The 22,183-nt window shown below is 34.9% G+C and overlaps 1 protein-coding gene across 1 annotated transcript in view; it reads right to left on the reverse strand.

The window, feature by feature from the left end:
* EXOC2 (exocyst complex component 2) overlaps positions 1–22,183 on the reverse strand; it is a 125,650-nt gene that overhangs the window by 77,418 nt on the left and 26,049 nt on the right. Inside the window, exons 5-7 of the mRNA XM_014872368.2 lie at positions 18,788–18,901; positions 14,213–14,337; positions 2,425–2,505 (exon numbers count right to left, since the gene is read on the reverse strand). Of these exons, the coding sequence (XP_014727854.1) occupies positions 2,425–2,505; positions 14,213–14,337; positions 18,788–18,901 (320 nt within the window). The remainder of the gene's footprint in view (positions 1–2,424; positions 2,506–14,212; positions 14,338–18,787; positions 18,902–22,183) is intronic.

A 22,183-nucleotide genomic window follows, 5' to 3' on the forward strand; every position in this document is an offset into this window, starting at 1 on the left:
CAAACCTTTTTTAAAAGGTAATTGACAGCTGCAGGAAGACCAAAGTAATTTCTATCTTAATCTCTTCATTAAATCCTCAATTCAGGGAAATGATTCTACTTTTTTTTTTTTAGGGGTACTTTTTCCGCTTTATAAGAAATTGAAATAAATCAAATACTTATTGAAATATATCAAATTACTTATGAATGTATTAATGTAATTCAATACTTCATGCATAACAGATCTATCTTTTTACAATTAAAATAATATTGCTTCCCTCCTCATCCCTCCAAATCCTCTCTACAATAACAATCTTTCTCTCTTGATTACCGATGAACCATCCATGGATAAAGTTTCAGTTCTTATATTGACTATGCTTTGAAAATGGATGATTCATTGACAGTGCATGAATTTTTTTACTTCAAAATAAATCTCTAGTTATTCAACAGTTGTCTGTCTTAGAGTCTGAGAAAAACACTACATATAGGAATTCAATTTACCTCCTTTAATATACAATTCTTCACTAAATTAATTATAAGACACTGCATGTTTCAAACAATATAAATTTAACAGTTTGTTTAGCAATGAAATTGAGCAAAAATTCCAAACATCTATAATTCCAGCTAAAAACCCAAACTGCTCTTTTACTATTCCATGTCATTTCAATTCAAGAACTCGGAACCCTCTTTACATACATTCAGATGCTGTGGAAAACATGCTCATTGTTAAGGATTTGTAACCAAGCTCACACAACAGCAGTTGTCTCTCAAAACATGCACCTACAGTCCATAAAATGCACAATTCAACTAAACAATTAAAGTAATTTTTGAAAGCAGTCCCTGCTACTCATGGATTACGGAAGTTTTTCAATGGTCAGACAAGAAACAAAGCTTTGATCCTAAACTACTTTGCATAATATTATTTACTCTGTTTAAATCCATGTATTCCTACTTCCCTGCCTCCCACCCATCATGACTTGCAAAGTATAGTGAGGAAAAGCAGCCAATTCTTTTCATAGCAGAGCCAAACTTCAAACCACTCTGAAGTGTCTGGCACAAGTTCCTCTACAGATCCAGCTTGAAAAAGACAGTTTGCATTGTCTATGTACAAACTTCAGCCACCATTTATCAAATGAAACAGTAATTATATATTATAGGTAAATTTGTCTTATTTTAGTGTATATAAGAAAGTATCACAGACCTAAATTTTTGGTTTTTTATTTAAAATCTGTCACAATATTTAGTACAAGGTAAAGTGCTATCCAAGGAATCTGTGCTTGGTGCATGACATGGCCTAAATACAAAGCACTGAGGATTGCACTGGAAAATTTCAGCAAATGCTTCTTTTTCTCCAACCTAGATGTACCAAATATTCTGCACATATAGACACATGCTACAGTCTTTATATAGAGGTGTGAGATTTTATGTGGTGGTTTTTGGTGATTTTAAAATTTTTGGCAGTTTTTTTTTCATTTCAGGCATAAGATGAGGGAATAACAATGTTCAAACTATACCTTTATTGTGAGCATCAAGGAATCCCTACTGAAAAGGGCTAGAGCTGTTCACAAAACCCCCTGCTTTCTTTGTGCTCTCCACACAAACACACATACAGTCACTGCTTTCTTCATACAAGAGAAGAAAAACAGCGAACTTCCATGTCACTTTCTTGATTTCATAAAACACACTCAGACTTCCCAACACTGAGTCAGCTATCTGCTTGTCATTCCTGCTTATTGATACAGCACTAAGGGAAACATCCCTTCCTCTGTGAAAAAAATCACAATGAAACAAAGTAAAATTATCTTGGCAGAAGTCCCAGAATTTACAAAAAAAAAAAAGAAAAAAAAAGAAAAGAAACTTTTTTGATCTGATGAAACACATACCGAACTGCAGCAAATTCAAGCCATCTCTCTCAATGCAACCTTACAGTTAATACAGAGAAAGAGAAAACAAAATACTGACAACTTTTCAAGGTTTCTAGAAGGAATGATCATGCCAAATAGTCTAAATGCCAGCACATTAAGTGAAAGAGATCCTGTCAATAGACCTTGTTACTGTAAACATCTTATAATTGGTTTTTTTTCTGCCTTTACTTGAGTGTCTTACCATCTGGGTATTTAGCTCAGCTCATCCTTCTACAGTTTTGTCTATCCATATAATTCTCTGTTTTCTTCATCCATTCAAAATTGCAAAATTAACCTAAAGTAAACACTTTAGAACATCTTTATTTTGATATTTGTTATCACAAACATTGCCACAAGTTGTGGTAACTGCTGCTACTTATTTCAAAGGATGCATTATCACACCCTGGAACCACTATCACCAAACAGGGAAGGGACAAGAGACTCTCTTCTATTTTCTACAATAGGAAATATTAGGAAAATATTAAAGCATGTTAGAAAGTCCAAAGTCCATAAATAGTTGCTGCTGGAAGGACAAAACTTACTGTTCAGTACATTCTCCAGTTTTTGCGTCATGGATCCTTCTACTTTTTCCGTTCCATCCGCTTCCAGTTTTTGATGGATTGCTGGAATAAAGTGTCTAGTTAAAATGCAGAACATTTTAATAGGTGGGAACACATTACATCAAAGTGACACTTTTAAACATTTTTAAAATTAAAAATAAAGTGTTATTTTTCTTTTTAGACACAAAAAAATACAAACATGCTTCATGGCAGCAGAGTCTAGTGGAGGACAGGGCTTAGAGCCAGACAGTGCAGAATTTTAACCATTACTTTGACATAGATTTCCTGTATCTTTTTAAAAAAGACAGTAATGCTTAAGGAAAAAAAACCCACATAGATATAGACAGAATAATCTATTCGCTATTATAATCTAAATTAGCAATCTTGTACAGGTATTAATTAAAATTTATATTTTGAAAAGTACCATTTAAACACATAATACTTCTGCTTTGTAAGTCACTGATGTCATAAAAAAGAAATTACCAATAATTAAAGGGTTTTCTCTTTCTCTAAAGAAAGTCACTGGGAATCAGGATTATCCCAATACCGAGCGCTAGAACATTCCCCCATCACTTCTTTTCATCTCTAAAAGGCACTCCTAAAATACAATTTAAGAGTTTCTTGGAACATTAACCATTGTCACAATGTTTCTGTGTAATTTTGCTCAAAACAACAGGAAAACACAGGAGAAGTTGCTTTATTTTTTTTTAAGATGCGATTTTTCTCCTGTCCTAAGATGCCAAAATCCTAAACTCTTATTTCTGTGTGGTATTACTAATGGAGGTGGAAATGCACAGTACCAGCATTAATTTGTTCTTTTACTATAATTTACTCGAATTTCTTTTTCAGAGAAGGGGAGACTTAACAGCACAGCCTGATGACACTATGGTACTCTGAAAACACGAACAGTGAATGTAGTGTAGGCAGTCCTTTCTTCTACTTCCCCCCTCTCACACAGCCCTCCTTCCCTCTTCTAATGCTCAGCACAACCAGCACAAACCAGTATTTCTCTCTTTTAAGGTATTATTCCTGTACAAATACAGCACATGTAAAATATGATTTTCCTTTCAAATTTTTATCTGTTAATGTGCTAATCTGATCTATCAAAAAGCCATCATCTCCTACTGCTTTATATATATTTGAGGCTTAAAAAAATTTCCTACTGCTTTCAGATGGCTCTCAGTAGAATGGAGAGAGGCTAAGCTACCCTTGAAAACAGTGATACCCAATGCTCTGAAAAAAGCAAGTAATGATATATTTTAGTTTAAAACACTGCTTTCAGAACTGTATCTGTCTCTCAATTGATCCAGCTTATCTTGCTCCGGTTTCTATGGCAGAGCAACCTGAGCTCCTCAACTGGCATCTCTGAAGGTGAAACAACACTAGAAGAAGCACTCCAAGACTATACCTGACGTGCTGAAAGAAATACCTGGAATTCAATCCACTGGGTGAAATCTGAACTAGGTCTGAAATACTGCCATAAACTGCACACACCATGCATACAGAGATGCCACTGCCAACTGGTTTCCTCTCCAGTGCCATCCCTACTTGCCCATGCCATGTAGATGCAAGCTAACAAGTGAACCAGGACAGGAAACCTGTGGCCTCAGTCCTACTGCAAGGAGTGAGTGAAGGTGGCTATTCTGAAACAGGATGGCCCTTTATAGTCTCCAGCCTCTCCCAAAGAAGGAATTTTCATTGAGGGGAGGATAGAGGAGACAGGTGAGTAACACCACAGTGTAATTAAAAAAAAAAAGAAAAAAAAGGAAAAAAAAGGAAAAAGAAGAGAGAAGGAAAATTGCATTATTCTCAAACATTCAAATTTGACGCTTCAATCCCTTGATCCTATACAAAGAATTACAGGAAGCCTTGCTTACATGAAGATACAAGAGCAACCCAATTTTCATTCTTAAAGTCATCAGAGAGGAAAAAAAAATCTAATTAGAACACCATATTTCTTAAGACAGTCAACCCTTAAATGAAATGAACTAAAACTAACAGATTCTTGCATATTTAAGGACATCTACCTTATAAGATGGTGTGTTGTTAACTGTTGCACATATTTTGTGTACAATGTAGACAGCCCCTAGGAACAAGAATACTTCCACAATTTTATCACAAAAACATTAGTGGCTCTGACATTATTCCATTTCCATATAACATATTCAGTCATAGGCAGCCAATTACTGCAGTGCAATTAATGTTGCATACTGAAAAGCAAGTTCAGCCAAACAGCAACCACAACATAAATAGACATTTTAAAGCCAAATGTTGCAAGTACTATTGGAATCACATCAAACTGTAATGATTGTCATTTACATATTTTGAAATCATTCTATGAGACATACTTTTGAAAGATACTTTAAAAAGAGACATGAATAAAAATCTAAGTTACATACTGCCTCAGAGATTTTTAAAATTTAGCATTTTGGAACCATTAATTACATGCCATTAATTGCTGACCAATTCAATATCATGTAAATTTGAAGGGGGAAAACCTAAGCATTTACAAAAGTGACTTGTAATATCTAAACCTCTATCAAAGCATACACACTGGGAACAAAACATAAAACATGATGAGAACTTCTTATTGGACATAAATTTTGAAAGAGCACTATTTACCGTGTTAGAACCTTCAACAAGTCTCAAAATGTAGCTTCTTATTATGAATGAAGCTTATTTAGAAGTTATGATGATATTAAAGTTAAAATATATCTTTAACCAGTTGCTGAAAGTTAAAATACATCTTGAAAAAGCACTTCTCTTTCTCATCTTGTTCAGAAAAGTACATACAATAGCCATATACTATTCCCTCCTCTTCCTTTTAGAAGACAGAAAATATTTGTTTTCACATTGGTAGCTTTTGTGCATAGCAATCTGGAAAACAGTATTCAAGAATCTTAGTTTGAAAATTTTGATGTTGTAAACCCAGGAAGAATGGTTTTCTAACTTTCAGACAGAGAAAAGTATGTCAGCGGGGCAAAAAAAATAAAAATAAACCAAGGTGTTAAGTTTCAGAAACGTGGAAAGCACTGCAGAGTACAGATAAAGACATATTAAGCATATGTAACTAGGAGTGTAAATCAAAAGGCATTTTTGAACCATTGTCTGAAATAAGGTATTTCAGGACATTCTGTAAAATTCTGTCTAAACCTCTTAAATTACTCGGTGTTCACACAATAAATTTGTTGTATTTCCTTCTACATGTTTAAGCTACTTTGTTTACTGTAGCTATTTTTACACATTATAATTAGATTTAGCAATAGGTACATTTTGTTGTGTTCTAAGGCTGAGTTACAAAAGAAAAAAAAAGTCTTAAGCTTTCGCAGTGAGAAAGGCTTTCTAATGAAGTCTGAGCTTACTCCATTTGCATCAAATGATTTTGAAAAAGCTAACTGCATGTTCCTTCCATGGGGACCAGACAAAAAGTCTTTGATTTAGAGGTTTAAATAAGTGAAACTACATGCAGTCAAGAAAAATATCTGCAGACCTCATTTTTGGAAGGAATCTAGAGATACTAAAGTTATTTTTTTTCTCCTAAAGAAAAAGATGCACTAAATCCAAGTAATAGTGGTTGATACTGTTTGGGACAACCCTCTACGCACAGGGCTTCTTTTTGCTGGACCTAGTAATCACACAGTCTAGCTGCAGGGCAGCTGTACTGAGATAATGTGGTGCAAAACTAACTCCCTAAGGAAGAAAAGTTGCTTTACTCATCAGTGAGCTTGTTTAAACCTTGCCTTAGTGGCAGCACTGCAGTATAAGGAAAGGAGCATATGGCCAAGGGAAGGTGGAAAGCCATCTTACTCTTCCCGTGCTACAAAGTATTTAAGATTACCTTCAAATGCAACTTTTTACCATCAACTCATCACTGGCTGCAATAAGAAGAGTAAGAAGAACATTTTAGGTCTTTGAAGGCTTGAAGTAAAGGATGGATGGGATTTTTCTTGAACTGCCAGTTACCCTGGATTTACCTGACACAAACTATACAAGTTGGAAAAGCAGTTGGAAACCATGCAGAATCTGCTCGTTATTTTTAGGAGCTTTACTGTAAGAAGCATACAATTAATAAAAATGAGGAAAGGCTACAACCAAGGCCACATAATTAACTGTACTTTGTATCATTTGTGCCAGTAGGTATTCATGTTTCCCAGCTAAGTCAGAATATTTAAAAACTTGCAAACTTCACAGCTGCAGGCAGATACTGATTAATAATAGTGAATAAACTAAGTTCAAAATTCACAACCTCTTAACTGTGACTAAATGCACCAGAACACATGCAAAGTTCAATCTGGCAAATAAGCACTAATACAGGCCTTGTATTAAAATAAACTGCAACTAATTAATTGCTACTCGCATAGAAAACAATTTTATTTAATATAAGAAAGGATATGGGGTTTTTTGTTAGATTTGTGGCAACCATAAATCTAGTAAATTAAACCACTTGCCAGGATCATGCAGCTTTTGATTTGCAAATTTCATACTTGATTTTCTCATTAGATATTTTTTAAATGTATTTTGAGATAGGCACCAGGCGTGGCATTCTCAAAAGTTCCTCAGCCTAACTCTCAGCTCAAAGCAACACAGATGAGTATTTTCTACCATTTACTGAGTAAAGGATGGCTAGAAACGCATGTGGCATATCTGAAAATCTTACTCATTTTCACAGAAATGTGGTTAAAGAAAAAAGTACTTGAAATAAATCACATCCTTTTAGTCAGATGCAGAAAACAGGAGGGAGAAAAATACAAGAAGGGCAAAGCCGACTCAGCAAAGTGTTTCTGACCACCTGATGTGGTAACTAAGAACCTGGCACCAAAGAACCATAATGGAGGAATGAAGAGCACATGCCAGGATTCATGCCCAATGCATGGATAAAAATGCCTTTGGTTTCCTTTATTGGAAGATTAATTATTTTTTGTAATTTTAGCAAAATATAAGAACGTTATTGATGAAGACAGTATCCCTATGTAAGGTAAAAATTGTTCTGAATGGATTCAACAGGACTGCAGGGCTGCATATAAAGAAGAAAGAAATAAAGACAGCATGCCATGAACAGAGCTCTTAATACATTACTCTATGAAAATCTAAAAACCCCCAGTTTTCTCCCTATGGTCACTAGTTAATAGTGCTAAGTGAAGTTTGATTTGGTCATTCCTGCAGTGTCCCTTGAGAATTCTAGATATTTTTGTACTGGCAAAGCAAACTTGGCTTTGTTTTGGTTAACATTATTAATCCTAGCAAAAATGACAAAATATTGAACTAAATGCAGTATATTGTCTTAAGCTGCCTTTTTGTGTTTTGTTTCTCTAGCATTTACTTCTTCAAGCCTGTTTACCCAAAAGAGTGGAAAAAATCAAAGAAAATGGACAGACTTAAAATAATATCTTAAGGTAATTAAAGCGCAGTGCTAGGAAGGGAGGCTTTATTGATATATGAACCCCAAAAGTTTTAGTCTAAAAACATTATGACACCAGACTACTTGCTCTCAGATGGACTTATATTAAAGTAAGCCTGATATCTCTGGGCAAATATTTTGGAAATAGACAGGAAAATGTGGCTTATTATTCTGCCCATGGATGCACTAAAAATTCCAGGACTGGATCCAAGCCTTTGCCAGAACACTTGAGAATTATAGAGTACAGAACATGCTATTCTCTCTTTACTGGCGCTAAACTTCTGCATCTGTGAAAGGTAAAAATAGTAAAAATAAAAGCAGCTTTTAAGCGTTGAATTTTAAAGGTGGTATGTAAATCAAAATGGAATAATGTAGCATGAAATTAAGGTGGTTTTATGGCTTGCAGGATAAGTCTGGGTCAAATTTAATCATGGGTAACTTTTTTGCACACTTGCAATCAATTGCAGAATTTGCTGCTTGAAAATTGCAAAACTTATTTCTTTTTCTACATGCTTTACTATTTTTCAAATTCAAACAAAAAAGTTAACTTAGCTGAAAAAAAACCCAAATTTTATAAAATATGACAGCCACACAGTAACTATAAGCTGCAAAAACAGCATCCCTTTAGAGAAATTCTGCTAGCAATTTGCTCACATCTCTACAATAACTGATGAAGAAGCTACATGAACAGTCAGCATTAAAGCAGGTACAGGCTTGGGCAGAGAATTTTCACTATGGTCTGTGACAATTCCTGCTGTTTCCCACATCTTCTAATCAGATTTTCTCTTGCTTGAGACAAAAAAAAAACCCCAACTCCCTACACAATGCCATGCTAGGAAAGGAAAGTTTGAGCCTTTTATCAACTGTGATAATTTCTGCTTTTATAAAGTTGCATTAAGGTAACAATTGGTTGCTACAAAAATTGACCAGAGGAAGCATTCACCCGAGACTAAACTATCTACCACCACTTAAGGCACTTTATGGTACCCCTTTGTCAGGTTATCTTTCTCTCAGAGTACATTTCTCATTTCAATGTCCCTCTTGTTATCTAGTGCTGAAAGATCAGAACACAAGTTTCCAACAAGCAAAATTAAAATAAGTTTTATTTAGTATGGCTATTTTTAGAATGCCTAATTTAGCACATCTATTTTTTCATTTTGAGTGCTGAGAAGGCCTATAAAGGTAAGGACAAAATATAAAACAATGATAGTACTTATTCTCATTCAGCTTTTGTCTGTAAGGGTAGCACAAAGATGATTCAAGTATTCAGATAGGAGGAGCCACTTGGAAAGACAGACAGTGAGTAGAGAGCAGATCAGCTATTGCTTCATGATGACTACGTGGAGGCATGATCATAATTCTTAACTTGAAATAATCTAACTTGCACCTACTATGAGGCACACACATGCAGGGGAACTTTGAAGTGACTGATAAGCTCTCAGATATGTATGCAATACACGCAGCACAATTTTTTTAGTTTTGCCAGTTTGTTTCCATGGCCCTCTTCTTTCTTACGCTCTAGAAATTATAATCTTTAAAATTACTACCTGTAACAGCAGACTGTTCTTACCCTGCAAAGACAATATTCTATCACTTGAAGTAGGATGAGGAAGATGACATTAACAGACACACATCACACAGAGAATTAGAAACAGAGCTATTCCAGACATTTCAAGTCACCTGCATGTATTTCAATTTGATTTACCCAAATTCATAGGTTTAAGAGAACTCCATACATATATTTGAAAAAATATAGTTGAGAGTAAAGTAAAGCAAAAGTGTGAAATAGATTTGTTACAAAACAGCAATGTGACAATAGCAAAACTTGGTATACCATCCTGGTATCACACTACCAAGCAAAAACAGTCATGCAGTAGCATTTAATTGGACAAAAGAAAACCATTTCAAAATTAATCATCATTTTAGTTTGCTAACAGAATCACTAATGAAAAATTGGGTTGGCTCTATATAATGTCTTTAAATTCAAATGTAACAAAACTCGGAAGTCTGAAGCAAAGGGACACATTTATGACAGACTAGCATCAGTTTTTAGCTTCTCAAATTCCCAGTCTGACTCAGAATTGAATATACCTCAGGTGATAGCTTTTGTTTTACTTTTAGAGAAAATGAATTTAACAGACATAATGTCAGCAGCACAGACTTATTCAGCCTGGATCACTAACATGCTCTTTCTAGAATGAGCCTTAGGGAATGAAGCGTAAAAATAATCTATAGGAAGAAAAATACCAAAACCAAATCAAAAAACTAGGCATCAGCCAGATTAGGATCCTTTCAGCCAGGTAATTTCAGCCACACTATCCTCACTTATGTATTAAGAAAGGTAGCAGACAAAAGGCCAACTATAGTACAAGCTCTCTATCATGCAGGTATTCCCACAGGCCACATATCTAAACAGGAGTGAGAAAGGGAAGAAAGGGACAGTGCTGTAAGACCCAGCAGTGCTTCTTTTGTATGGACTTCCTGAAAATAATGAAAAATGTGTTTGTAGTTGTAACTGCAAAAAAACTGTTGCCATGGCAAACTAGAGAGCCAAATCTAAACCTCAAATTCATTCATTATATCTGTGTTTTAAAGACATTACAGCATCTTCATTACCTGCCAACAGAGATAACGTACCTACATATTTTTGTATGAGTGAGTGACTGAAGAGTAACTTCCCTAACTTTGTCCTTTTGTTTAAATAAGAAGAAACTGCAGCCTTACTTTCATTGCAAAGAGCATTTCAGAAAAAAATACACTGAAAGAAAATTAATTTTCTAGTTTTCCTAATGACTTCTGTGTGGGACCCGATTTCCTCATGACAATGAAATACGTCTTAACTACAAATATATAAACAGCCACCCTTTTAGGAATGCTACTTTCTAGGTTGCAATTAGAATTACAGGAAATAAACCAGCTGAACTCCCTGACACTGACAAGTGGGTCAAGTTGAGATAAACCCTGCTCCCCTCAGCTCAGTTTACAGCTCCATTCAGCTGCTGAAACAAACATCCTGTTGAACATCTCCTCTGCAGAGTCACCGTCAAACTGTCAGCCAAGCTAACAGAACAGGCAGAGACACACGGGGATCTGATAAAGCTATTCTATTTTCCCAGAAATTAAACCAAACAAGGAAGGGCTCTGGTCTATTTGAGCTCTTATTTTCTTAGTAAACAGCCTCTAAATCATAAAATACAATAAACATTTAGGACTGCTTTTTATGCTTTCCATTGCTTATTTAAGAAAATATTAATACTCATTTAAATGTGTAGAGTCTGACAGTACATTTAAGATCAGACAGAACTTCCTGGTCCTAACTAATGAAAAAAGCTGCACAATGACCAGTAATGCAGGGTTTCCATTATCAAGGTAACATATTTGAAATAAATATTGTTAAATGTATGTGAGTTTTAAAAAGCATGTATAAAAGCTGTAGAGGAGTATTAAGTAAATAGAGAAGCAAGTGTCATACCTTCTAATGTAATCCTCCTACAAAAGGTTTTCCTGTACTAATTTAGGGAGACTTAAGAGAAATAACTGCTCACAAGTAGCTCTGTTATGTAAGTACAATGCAATGGACCTGCAGTTTATGAAGCATAACCACTGGGGTTAGAAGACGTGTTCTAAGATATCTGAAGGGGGAAATTGAGAGTCTAACTTTTTTGCCCTCAAAAACCCTGTATCTTTGGAAAATAAATTAGATTTTAGAAATCTTCTCAAAGCAAGAGAGTTAAAAAATATCTAAACCAAAATGAACCAATTCAGAAAATTTAATCATATTGGAAGACAGAAAAAATGTATTCAGTCAGGGTCTTCCCTTGAGCCACTTTTCACCTGTGACAGTTGTATGCTTAGCATCAAATAACAGAAGTTTGCAGAACAATGGCTATATCTCTAAGAGTTTGGGCTGAAACAATTGTTCAGCTTTCAAATATAAACTACTCCTCACATAGCTTTGTTGAAACGCATACAAATTCTAGTTGCACTTTTTTAAAGGAGACATAAAAATTTTTAAGACATAAAAATTCACCCTTACATGTTTAAGGGCAGAAAACTGCCTTTCCATCATCTTGCACAATCATTGTCTAGCCAGATTATATTTTTAACTTAATGTTCGCCTGTTAAAAAGCTTGGATTTCATAACTGCATGCTGTAGAATTAATGGAGGGGTTGTTTGCTTGAAGGTTTTTGTTTGGTGGTTTGTTGTTGGTTTTTTAAAATCTGCATCTGAGCTGTTTCTCTAGAAAAATGCTAATAATGCTTACTCTTAATTCTCAGCATCTTTCATTTGAGAAAACTAGTGATAGAACGTTCTGGAAAAAGCTTTGACATCTGGCAGTAGGACTGGATGATTGCATCAAAGAAGTCCTTTTTTTCTTCTTGCTATTGGGAGCCAAATTCAACTTAACAAGTTGATTGTACCTATCACAAGTTCAAGTCTTCCAAAATTTATGTAGTTTTTCCAGCTATAGTCTTTCAAAAATATCCTACATAAGGAAGAAGAACAGGTAAATAAGTAGTTCTGCATTCAAAACTGAAATTCATATGCAGTAAGAGTGAAAAGAAGCAAAAGAGTATCGACTGAAAAGAAACAAAAATACTTTTCCACAGGCATTTAATATGACATTTCAACAGAGAAATGTGTATTAAAATGCTGCAGAAGGCATCTGTGACCTGTACTGCATTCTCATTCAGAATTTGGGTTCACAATTTAAAAACTAAGTATTATATTGATGTTGCCCTTGAACTTCAGTGTTATAGTTTTGAATTTATAAGAGTGAGGCTTTAAGTCTCTAATTTTCTTCTACAACAGCACATCAGGACCAAAGCCAAGCCATTTTGGCTACAGACAAAAAGTGGTATCAAGAACCACTTGAGTCATCCCAAGTTTAAGTTCATAATCGAGCTAAAAAGCACTACACTGATAAACCCTGAATTTAGGTAAAAATAACACTGACAAAGGTAAAAGATGCAAAGCAATATTATAGCTTATGATTTTTAAAAAATTGAGACTACAGTAGTTAATAAAATAACTAAGGTTGCTTTCCCTACCATAATTTTATTAACATTTCTCACATTACTGCTTGCTCATTGACCTCCTCATTTATCAGAAAATCAGTCTCCAAAGGCAAAATGCTACTAAGAGGTGGAAGAAAAGAAAATTACTCAGTTGTGCTCAGCTTTTCTAAAACCTCATACCATTCATGGTTTGCCTTATATTTCTTCAAATCCTAATAAGTATTTGCTGATCCAAAAAAAAAAAAAAATCTTATAAGGCAACACTGTTAGCACTACTTTTTATCTATAGGAGCAACTCGTTGAGAACAGAACTCTCAGTCGTTTAGAGATAGTCCATATGCAAAGCAGATTTAGTTGTGAAAAACAAACCACATTTCAATATTTATTCCGGATTATGTTTGAGAGAATTTAATAAAAAAATAGGATTTCAATATTTTCAAGATGTGTAAGAATTATAAAGAAAGCCTGTTACTTTTCCTCGCATTTAATGAAAACTCAGCTTAAAAAGGTGAAAGAATGCCAAATAATGGTTCTTCTTAGTCTTTTTCTACGAGTACCACCACATTTGCCAGGTTTTCTGCTAAATTCTTTAATACTTTTGTTATTAAACCTAGTCAGATTTTGGCCAAAGAGGTCAATGACCAGGATGGATAATCTGCATAGTGGTAAAAGACAAACCTATTGGAGATGGTTTCCTGGGCACTGTTGCTGTCTTATCCAGACCAGAGCCTCACTAGACAAGACTACAGTAGCCTATAACGAGGTTTGACCTGTGAGACATTTGATGCTTTAAGAGTGTGACTGCGTGTGTCTATATACACTACATATATATATATACACACAATACATATATATATATATATATACATATAAATGGCAACTACAATACTCTCACTGGAGGACTGCATTCTCCCAGTGGCAAGCAGAACAGAAAGACTCTCTGATTTCCCAAAGTAACAAGTGTCTGGATATTCACATAAATATTCATGTAAATATTACCATCTGACTATTGAATAGGGCATAATGAAAATCAAGTTTTTTATGTTGCTACAGTTTGCAAGTCATCTTAATATTAACTCCAGTTTAACATTTCTCTTTCTTGCATTTGTGGTCTAAGCAATTTGATGAAACACCTTCAATTCCTGTAAGATACAGCTGGTGACATCTTTTGCAAATAAACCACATCAATCAGTTCTAGTTTGTGACCAACACAACACAGATTTTTGGACTCATTATACACTTTTAGTACAGACTGAGAAGAGAAACAATATTTTTTTAATTCTTAAATTCAACCATATATGCAGTCAAGTATTTCTTTCTATACTGTACTTAGTAAGTGCAAAGCATCTTTACCTGACAAAGCATCTTGTGCTTCAAAAAATGTGCTGAGACCTCCTTTCACGTAAGCTAGACTTCCTTCGTTTTTCTTATTGGCTTGTTTCTTCAAATTCACAACAGCCGTTTTGAGCTGATCAAAACTGAAAACAAACAAGAAAACCTCAGAGATATTCAAACAATAAAGTCAGCTAATACATAAACAGAACAAACTACTTGGAAAATAAAACCACTTCCTTTCAGAAAAACTAGTAAGGGTGAAGTAATTGCTAATAAGTGTGCTTTCCAATAATGAGAGTTTATTCTTAGTCCAAAGATCTCAGTTTTTTAGTTTCAACCCTAAATACAGTGCTCCTATCACTTGTGATTGAAGAGATTTCTTGATAATACAAACTAGTCAAGATGTTTCTTCTAAACATGCAACATTGCTCTTACTTAACTGTCTGTAGTATATTAAATAGGTGACAGTAGAATTCACTATACTTAGTACACAGTAGATTAACTAGTGAGATGTTAGAAATCTCTTTAATAATAGCATTTGTTTAACTCTGCAGCTTACCTCACAATCCTTTCCCACTTTTGTTTCTGAATTCATTCAATGTTTTTATTTTGGTTTGGACATACAGTTCAGAATTGAATACCATATTAGTACAAAATAAAGAAAAGCTAAACAGATTCCTGCTTTATGAAGCTATGGTTTTTATATGCAATCTGCTGAAATATTTTTGAAAGACACTTCATAGGGCAATATTAACTGCCACTCATAGTTGGTATGGTGGCTTTCTTTTTATCTTAGTTTCATAATATTTCTCAATTTCTGCAAGTTTAGATTTGATTTCACATCTTTATTTTTTGCAAGCACCTGCACCTTCTCACTTGAGAAATATAAAGTTGTGAATAAATCTTCATTAATTGTAGGTAATTTTTTGTTGATGATGATTAATATGACTTCGGTAGTTATATTACTTGATTAACTATAAAAACACCACCATGAAAAAGCTCAGAAATACAAATATAGCAAATAATTTTCATCTTTAAAGTCTTTCTTCCTAGCTGCAGGCCAAAGCAATCTCCCCAATACAAAAAAAAACCCCAAAACTGCTCTACACTTCTGTGAGGTAAGGGAATCAACAAAGCAGAAAACTAATACATAAGACAATTCCATCAATATTCTGCCCATTTTAAAAAGAGCTGGTACAAAAAGACACATTAAGAGAACAAACCAAATTTTAGCCCAGGCAATGAGAAGGCTATCACCACCTGCTGGGAGACAAAGCACATTGGTGCACTTAGAAGCACTTTTCTTTTTATACTGATTATGTCACAACATTTTGCCTAATTTTCTGTTTCCATCTGCTGGACAGAAATAACATTACTCATTACCTGGATTGGTCCACCAGGGCATATGAGAAGTACTTACCAGCAGCATTTTCAATAACAAATAACAGAAATCTGGACAGTTCTCCTTTTAAGCACTGTTTCATGTTATCTGATGATCTAACATTGTGCCAACATAGTTTATTTATATTTAAAAGGATATTTCCAGGATTAAAAGAATTAAAAAGAAGTTAAAAGGACGTTATATTTATTTCTTAAAAAGAATGTCCTTCAAGGAAGAAACAGACATAGGCTAACCAAAATGTCAGTGCACCACACATTTACAATTTCCAATAGCTAGGTTATGTAGAGGACAAGAACTAAACCATTGCTGTGTTTCCAGAAAAACAGCACAAATTGTATGGGGCAGATATTTATACAATTCCAGAATATTTTTAAGACTACACATTTTGAATTGGGAAGAAAAAGAAAACCAACAAAACAGTTTTGCTGCATCTTTATTTAAAGAGATACTTATAGTAAGATTCAAAATATTACTGGATTCGCCCTACCCTTTGAGCATTTCCTCCTGTTGAGTTTTACACTGTTCTTGGACCTTCAACACTAAGATTCAGATTTTATAAACCAATATAAATGGATTTAATACGCAAAAAGCTCCAGATTTCATTTAAAAGTACAAATTAACACCTTTTATTCCACTGGATGGAGGAGATCATTACTTGAAACTGTCGACATGCAAAGACACAAATTAATGAACTTTTTTCAGCAAGATGGATGAAGTACTTAAGCTGATACTAGAAAAAGTGTTTAAAATGCTGTTTGGTTTTGTTTTTCCTAAAAGCACCTAACTCATTCAAGCTGTATAGCCACTGACATTTATCCACTCCTGAGCTTGTGGCTCAGCTCTCACACCTTTCTTAAAGCAGTGGCCATAGCTGGGCAAAGAACTTCAACTGCAACTTTAACAATGCCAAGCAGTATAATTATCTCCATACCTTATCAAACATGTTGCTGCTGAAACACCCCAGAAGATGATTTGCACTGGACAGTCAACTTTTACAAACACTGGATTGTCTTCTGTATGACTGCTTTCCAATCCTAGGTGTGTACTCTCCTGCTTGCCTTCCCCACACCCCTTTGTATCTTGAATTCAACTATTTCACAATTGCTACAGCCATGGCTGCCACCGGTTATAATATTCCTTGCCTTGACTGCAAGAATCAGATTCAAAAGAGTAGCACACCTGAAGGCCCATACTGCAGCTATGTTAGAAATCATTCCCAGAACTCCTCACAAGCCTCCCAGGATTGCTGCCCCTCATGTAGATATGAAAGACATTAAAGTATTGTAGAAACACCGGGGTCTGCTCTCTGGAAATCTCCCCAAGTTGATTAAGGAAGATTTTGTTCAATTCTTCATGCCACTGCAATGTCACCCGTTCCAGATTCCTGAACAAGATCTCAACCATCCTGCTCCATGACAAGGCCCATATATTTATTCCAGCTGTTCTTCACATGAAGGTCAAGTCCCTGTCTTCCTTCCTGGGTATCTTTTCCAGGTGGTCTCTTGCTATACATCCGAAAATACTAGGTACATGAGCTATCCCACTTTATTCCAGTGGCATGTTTGTCTAGTTGTCTCTTACTTGCTTCTCAGACAGCATGTGAGTGTGTAAAGGCACTTGAGGTTAGACACTTTCAGGTGATTTTGTAACTACCTACAGCATTCTTAATGCCATCACTGAACCCACAGGTAGCTCTCTGTCCCTTCATTTAACTGCAGGCTGTTATCACCATCCCCTGATATTCCAAATTTGAAGTTTTTCACACCAAAATGCAAACCTGCTGGCAAAGATGCTCCCACACTCCAACCCCACTTTTTCAAATGAATTCCATTTCTCACTAGCAGTCTTTGTTCTTTAGTCATGGATCTGGCTACAGAAGTAAAAAGTGCTGCTTTTGAAACCAGGGCTACAGCCATCTGTGAACCTACAGGATGCATGCCTATTACCTGAAGCTTTCCCCTTCACACATAAATCAAAGGGAATACCTAGGCTCCCACATTCTTCACTGTTGTCCCCTGTCTGCAATTACTTGTGATCTGTTCTACATCTCTCTGGACAGTGTCACTGGTGCCCACACGGATGAGCATGTTGCCACAAAGTGAAAACAGTCCAAGGGCCCAACATAGAGAAAAATTTTTATGAAGACCTACATCAAAAGCTGTTTACTCCTTATTACTTTATTATCCCCTCGATTTAAAAAAAAAAAACAAACAACTTGATGATCCCCAAAGTTATGAGATTCTGACAGACAGAATTAATTCGGAATAACTCCTCATAGTCACTTGAGTTCAAAAGATGCTGTCACTATATGTGTATTAGGTAATAATGTTCTCTTGCTGTTCTGGCCCTTTAAAGCACCATCATTTTGAGAGGAAATGTATTTCCCAAGTAGTGGGATAGTTATTTCTGGAGCTTCAAAAACCGAATATCCTACCACCCCCAAAACCAAGAAGCAACCCATAACCTTTTTCTATCAGTAGGAAACAAAACTAAAACAATTTGTAATACGGTATTTCCCTTTAATATACCAATCGAAGTATCTACCTGTAAAAGCAAAAAAACCCTCATCTTCTCTATTAAAAATGGCTTCTAGTATTAGGTGAACACAAGCAGATAAAGGTTTTGGAACTCAGTTATACCTGCAAAACTATATTTATATAATACATTCATGCAAGTACATACTATCAACTGTATTTCTAAATTAGGATTTTAATTGTCAAGATTTCAAAAAATTGACTACAAAGATCCTACTTGCTTGTCCAATTTCTGCTACTATAGCATTTTCCACAAGTGTTAATTACAACCTAATTGAGACTAAAAATTTTAGAAATCTGTTCAGCGCCCATAACCTGTGTCTCTGTTCATGAGTTAACATCTGGAGTTTCCACTCAAGGCCATGCTAACTTCTTGATTCATAAAGTTTAAAGAAAGATAGTTTCCATCTGACATTGAGGGATGGGGATAAAAAAATCCAACATCATAAATTAGGTCTGGTTAAAAACAAGGTCTTTCTCAGAAACAAATTAAGCAAACCGGTTGATTAAAGTTTCAGGCCAAGCAGAAACACCAGAGACAATTCTGACTATAGTTCTATTGCCATAAATGCAAACCACCATTAACACATCTACAGCATAAAGAAATACCATCAGGGACTTGCATTTAAAACAATTACTTATATGACAGCAACAAACCTTGTTGTTGAATGATTTTCAATCAGGTACCAGGCAGCAGAAAAGTTTTCACTTGTGAAATCAGCGCTCATCCCAGGAAACAGCGACTCTAAATCTTTTTGAGGAAATCTGCCCCTGAAAAATGAATATTCATTTCTTCAGTGAAACATAGCCTTGTAAACAGTTTACAATTAAAACAGTCACAAAAAACCCCGAACTAACAACGAAGACCAAATCATTTCCCTATAAGATGGGAACATTAACTTGTAACTCACCTTAAAATTAAATCCACTATTACAGTCACATGTCATATATGACTGAGAGAGACTGAAATCTATTCTAAGTAAAACTAATTCTACCATTTTTATTTCACTATTACACATAAGAAATGTTGTCTGTACAAAATGCTTCAATTTAACTTTAAAACGGCAGGACATCAGAAGTTTGACAGCTTGTAAATGATCTCAATTATGATCTATTGATTCTGGAGAAGTAAAAGTCACACAGAAACACGAAAGGGAGATACACAGAATATACTTCCATTATATACAAACAGTGAAAAAAGTATAATACTGAGTTAAAATAATTCTCTTGCAAAACAGAACACAGTAATCTGTCTGCTCACCATACACAAAACAATGGAAAAACAGTCTTATCTCAAGTGACAGCCAGCAGGTTCTGTTAGTTTTTTTCAGTCTTAAAATGCATGCAAGCCAATTCTTTGTGGAAACAGATTTTCTACAACAGCATTTTTAAAACTGTAAGCAGCTTCTAAGATACTCCAGAAAATGTATTCCATTCACTTTAAGTCTGTGTAATAAAAATATTTAAAGCACTTTTTGATGAAAACATGACAACCTTCATCCCTTAGTTTGGACACACACACTCAACACTTGGCCATATTCATTCCACCATGCACTCAATATATCACCAGGTGCACTCCCTCCTCTCATCTTCACCACCAGCTGCATCCCATCTTCAGAGACTGAGGCAAAAAAATTCACTTTTGGTCAGCCCTAAATGGGTTAGTCAGTTGGACTAGATAGACTTATGTACCTTGCAAGTGAAACATGCTCATCTATCCCAAAAATTTACTATTTCATTTTTGGATCACAACATCCAACTCAAAAGACAATGAAGTCCCTCTCTGATACTCACAAGTCAGGTGAGCTTTGCTATACAAAGTATACTGTATGCAAATGAAAATCTGCCATACTTTTCATCTGAGAGTAAACTTGGGCGGGAGTAGTAATCTAGAGTCAGTTATAAGAATTACATTTAACACATGTGGAAAGCCATTTAAATGTACACAAAAGCAGTGATCTGTTAGTTTTAGTTTTTTCTGTAATCTAAACATGTTTCAAGATAGTTAAAGCTGCTTTTATTACAAAAAGCAAACAGCAGATTAAGTGAAACAAATCTAAAGGCGGGCACATTAAAAAGTACAATTATATAGAGAGGAGTTGTTTTCAGAAGTTTCTTTTCAGATCCAAATGGCCATTAGCACAAGCAGGTACAAAGGACCTACGTACATAATGACATGGTACAGAAGTCTTTCATCAGTAGCACCTGATTACAGCAGGGGCATGAAACAATACTTTTTAAAAACCAGAAGAAAATCAAATGAGATGCAAGGAAAAGTGATGACAGATATGAAAAGTAGAGATACAGGGAAAATAGTGTGAGAAACAAATGCAGCGAGAAAAAAGTGAGGGTCCCAACATTTGCCTGTGTTCAATGAAAACGTGATGATGTTAAAATAAAACTTTTAGATATCAGTAGTGACATTCAGGATTTTCAATGATCTTAAATTTCATGAATGATAGTAAGCAGAAAATGCTGATGGATGTAAGAAGAAAGTTTCAATTTATTCTTAATTTAAAGACAATTTAAGATATTTATTTTACCCTCAAATTCGTCAAAAGTGCCCAGTAGGAGCATGAACTTGAAGGATAGTATTTCACATGTGATATGCAGTACAAGTGTACAAAAAAGCATTTACATTAGATCCACACATGGTGACATCTTTGTGGACAGCTGCATTTTTAATGCTAAAAAACAAAAGCAAGAAACTTCAAGTTTTCAAGAGAGACTTAGACATTCTGTGCAAGCACTATTTAAGTAAATGCAATCACTACAGAAGTGGAATTTTGCTCATATTTTCAGAATTTCCATGTATGTTCTGCAAAACCAAAAGAGACAACTATAACACAAAAACCACACACACTCAAATATACCACTACCAAATGCTACTCATTACTGCAGGTTTGTAAGGGATATGCATGGCAATTTAAGCTTATGCATGAGCTATACAATTCCTAAGGGGAACAAAGAAACTATTTTAAAATATATAATATATATAGAAAGACCAAGACTTATAATCAATTACTGCAAATGAATCTTGTCTACAGAAAGAGGGACACAAATGAAAGAATATTTTTTTCAGTTTGATGTTTGACTACGTTGAAAAGTTATTACAAGTTTTTTTCCAGCAGATGTATTTGTGTAGAACCACAAATTAACAATGCTTTTATCTGTGCAGATGTATTTTAGACATAGTCACAACAGACTGGAAACATGAATGTGAATGTGTGAGGTGTGTTAACAATACTCCATGGTTTAGTATCCTTATTTTTATCGTACATTTACCAGTAGTTTTCCCACTAACAGATACACTACAGCTTGCTCCACACAGATTTGCTACAGCTGTCTTCAAAATGAAGTTTTGAAGAAGTTTTTCAAACTGAAAGCAACTGTATTTCTAGAATGTCTGGCCAGATGCATCTAAAAAGAGACTGACTCCACATACACACAAGTTTGTTTCATTAACTTCCATTAGTAAATTAAATAAGTCAGTTTTTGGAAGTTGTTCTCATGAAAACTTGCTTACTGTTTACTTATAAACAAGCCCATATGTGACTTGAGAAAGTATTTCTGGTTTATTCTTTCAACATTACGGGGTGAAGATGAACTAGTAGCAAAAGCTTAGATCATGATGACATACAATTAAACTGTAAATCATTTTTCTGTTGATTTGCTCATTACACAAGAATCATTCATGAAGAACACTTAATCATTATAAAAAGTAATCACCGTAAAAGCAGCTGGGAACCACAAACTGAATCCAGAAAAATCTCAGAAAAAGAAGAGTGATGCTTACCACCCTTGACAACCCTAAGTATTACACTACCTCTACAATTTCAGCATAGGTACACATACTGGATTTGTATACTAGTACTTTCTAGGCACGCTATTTTACCTAGAATAGAACTAGACCTGTACTAGACCTATAGTTAACATTTCAAAATAGTCTTATTCATGCTTCAGCAACAATTTTAAATACAAAAGAAATTGAGATTTCACACAGTGGTTATATTAATGAGAAGTATAATAAAAATACATCTTAGTTACAAGCCA

The sequence above is a fragment of the Sturnus vulgaris genome, chromosome 1, assembly GCF_052056855.1.
Source record: "Sturnus vulgaris isolate bStuVul1 chromosome 1, bStuVul1.hap1, whole genome shotgun sequence".
Classification (NCBI taxonomy): Eukaryota; Metazoa; Chordata; class Aves; order Passeriformes; family Sturnidae; genus Sturnus; species Sturnus vulgaris.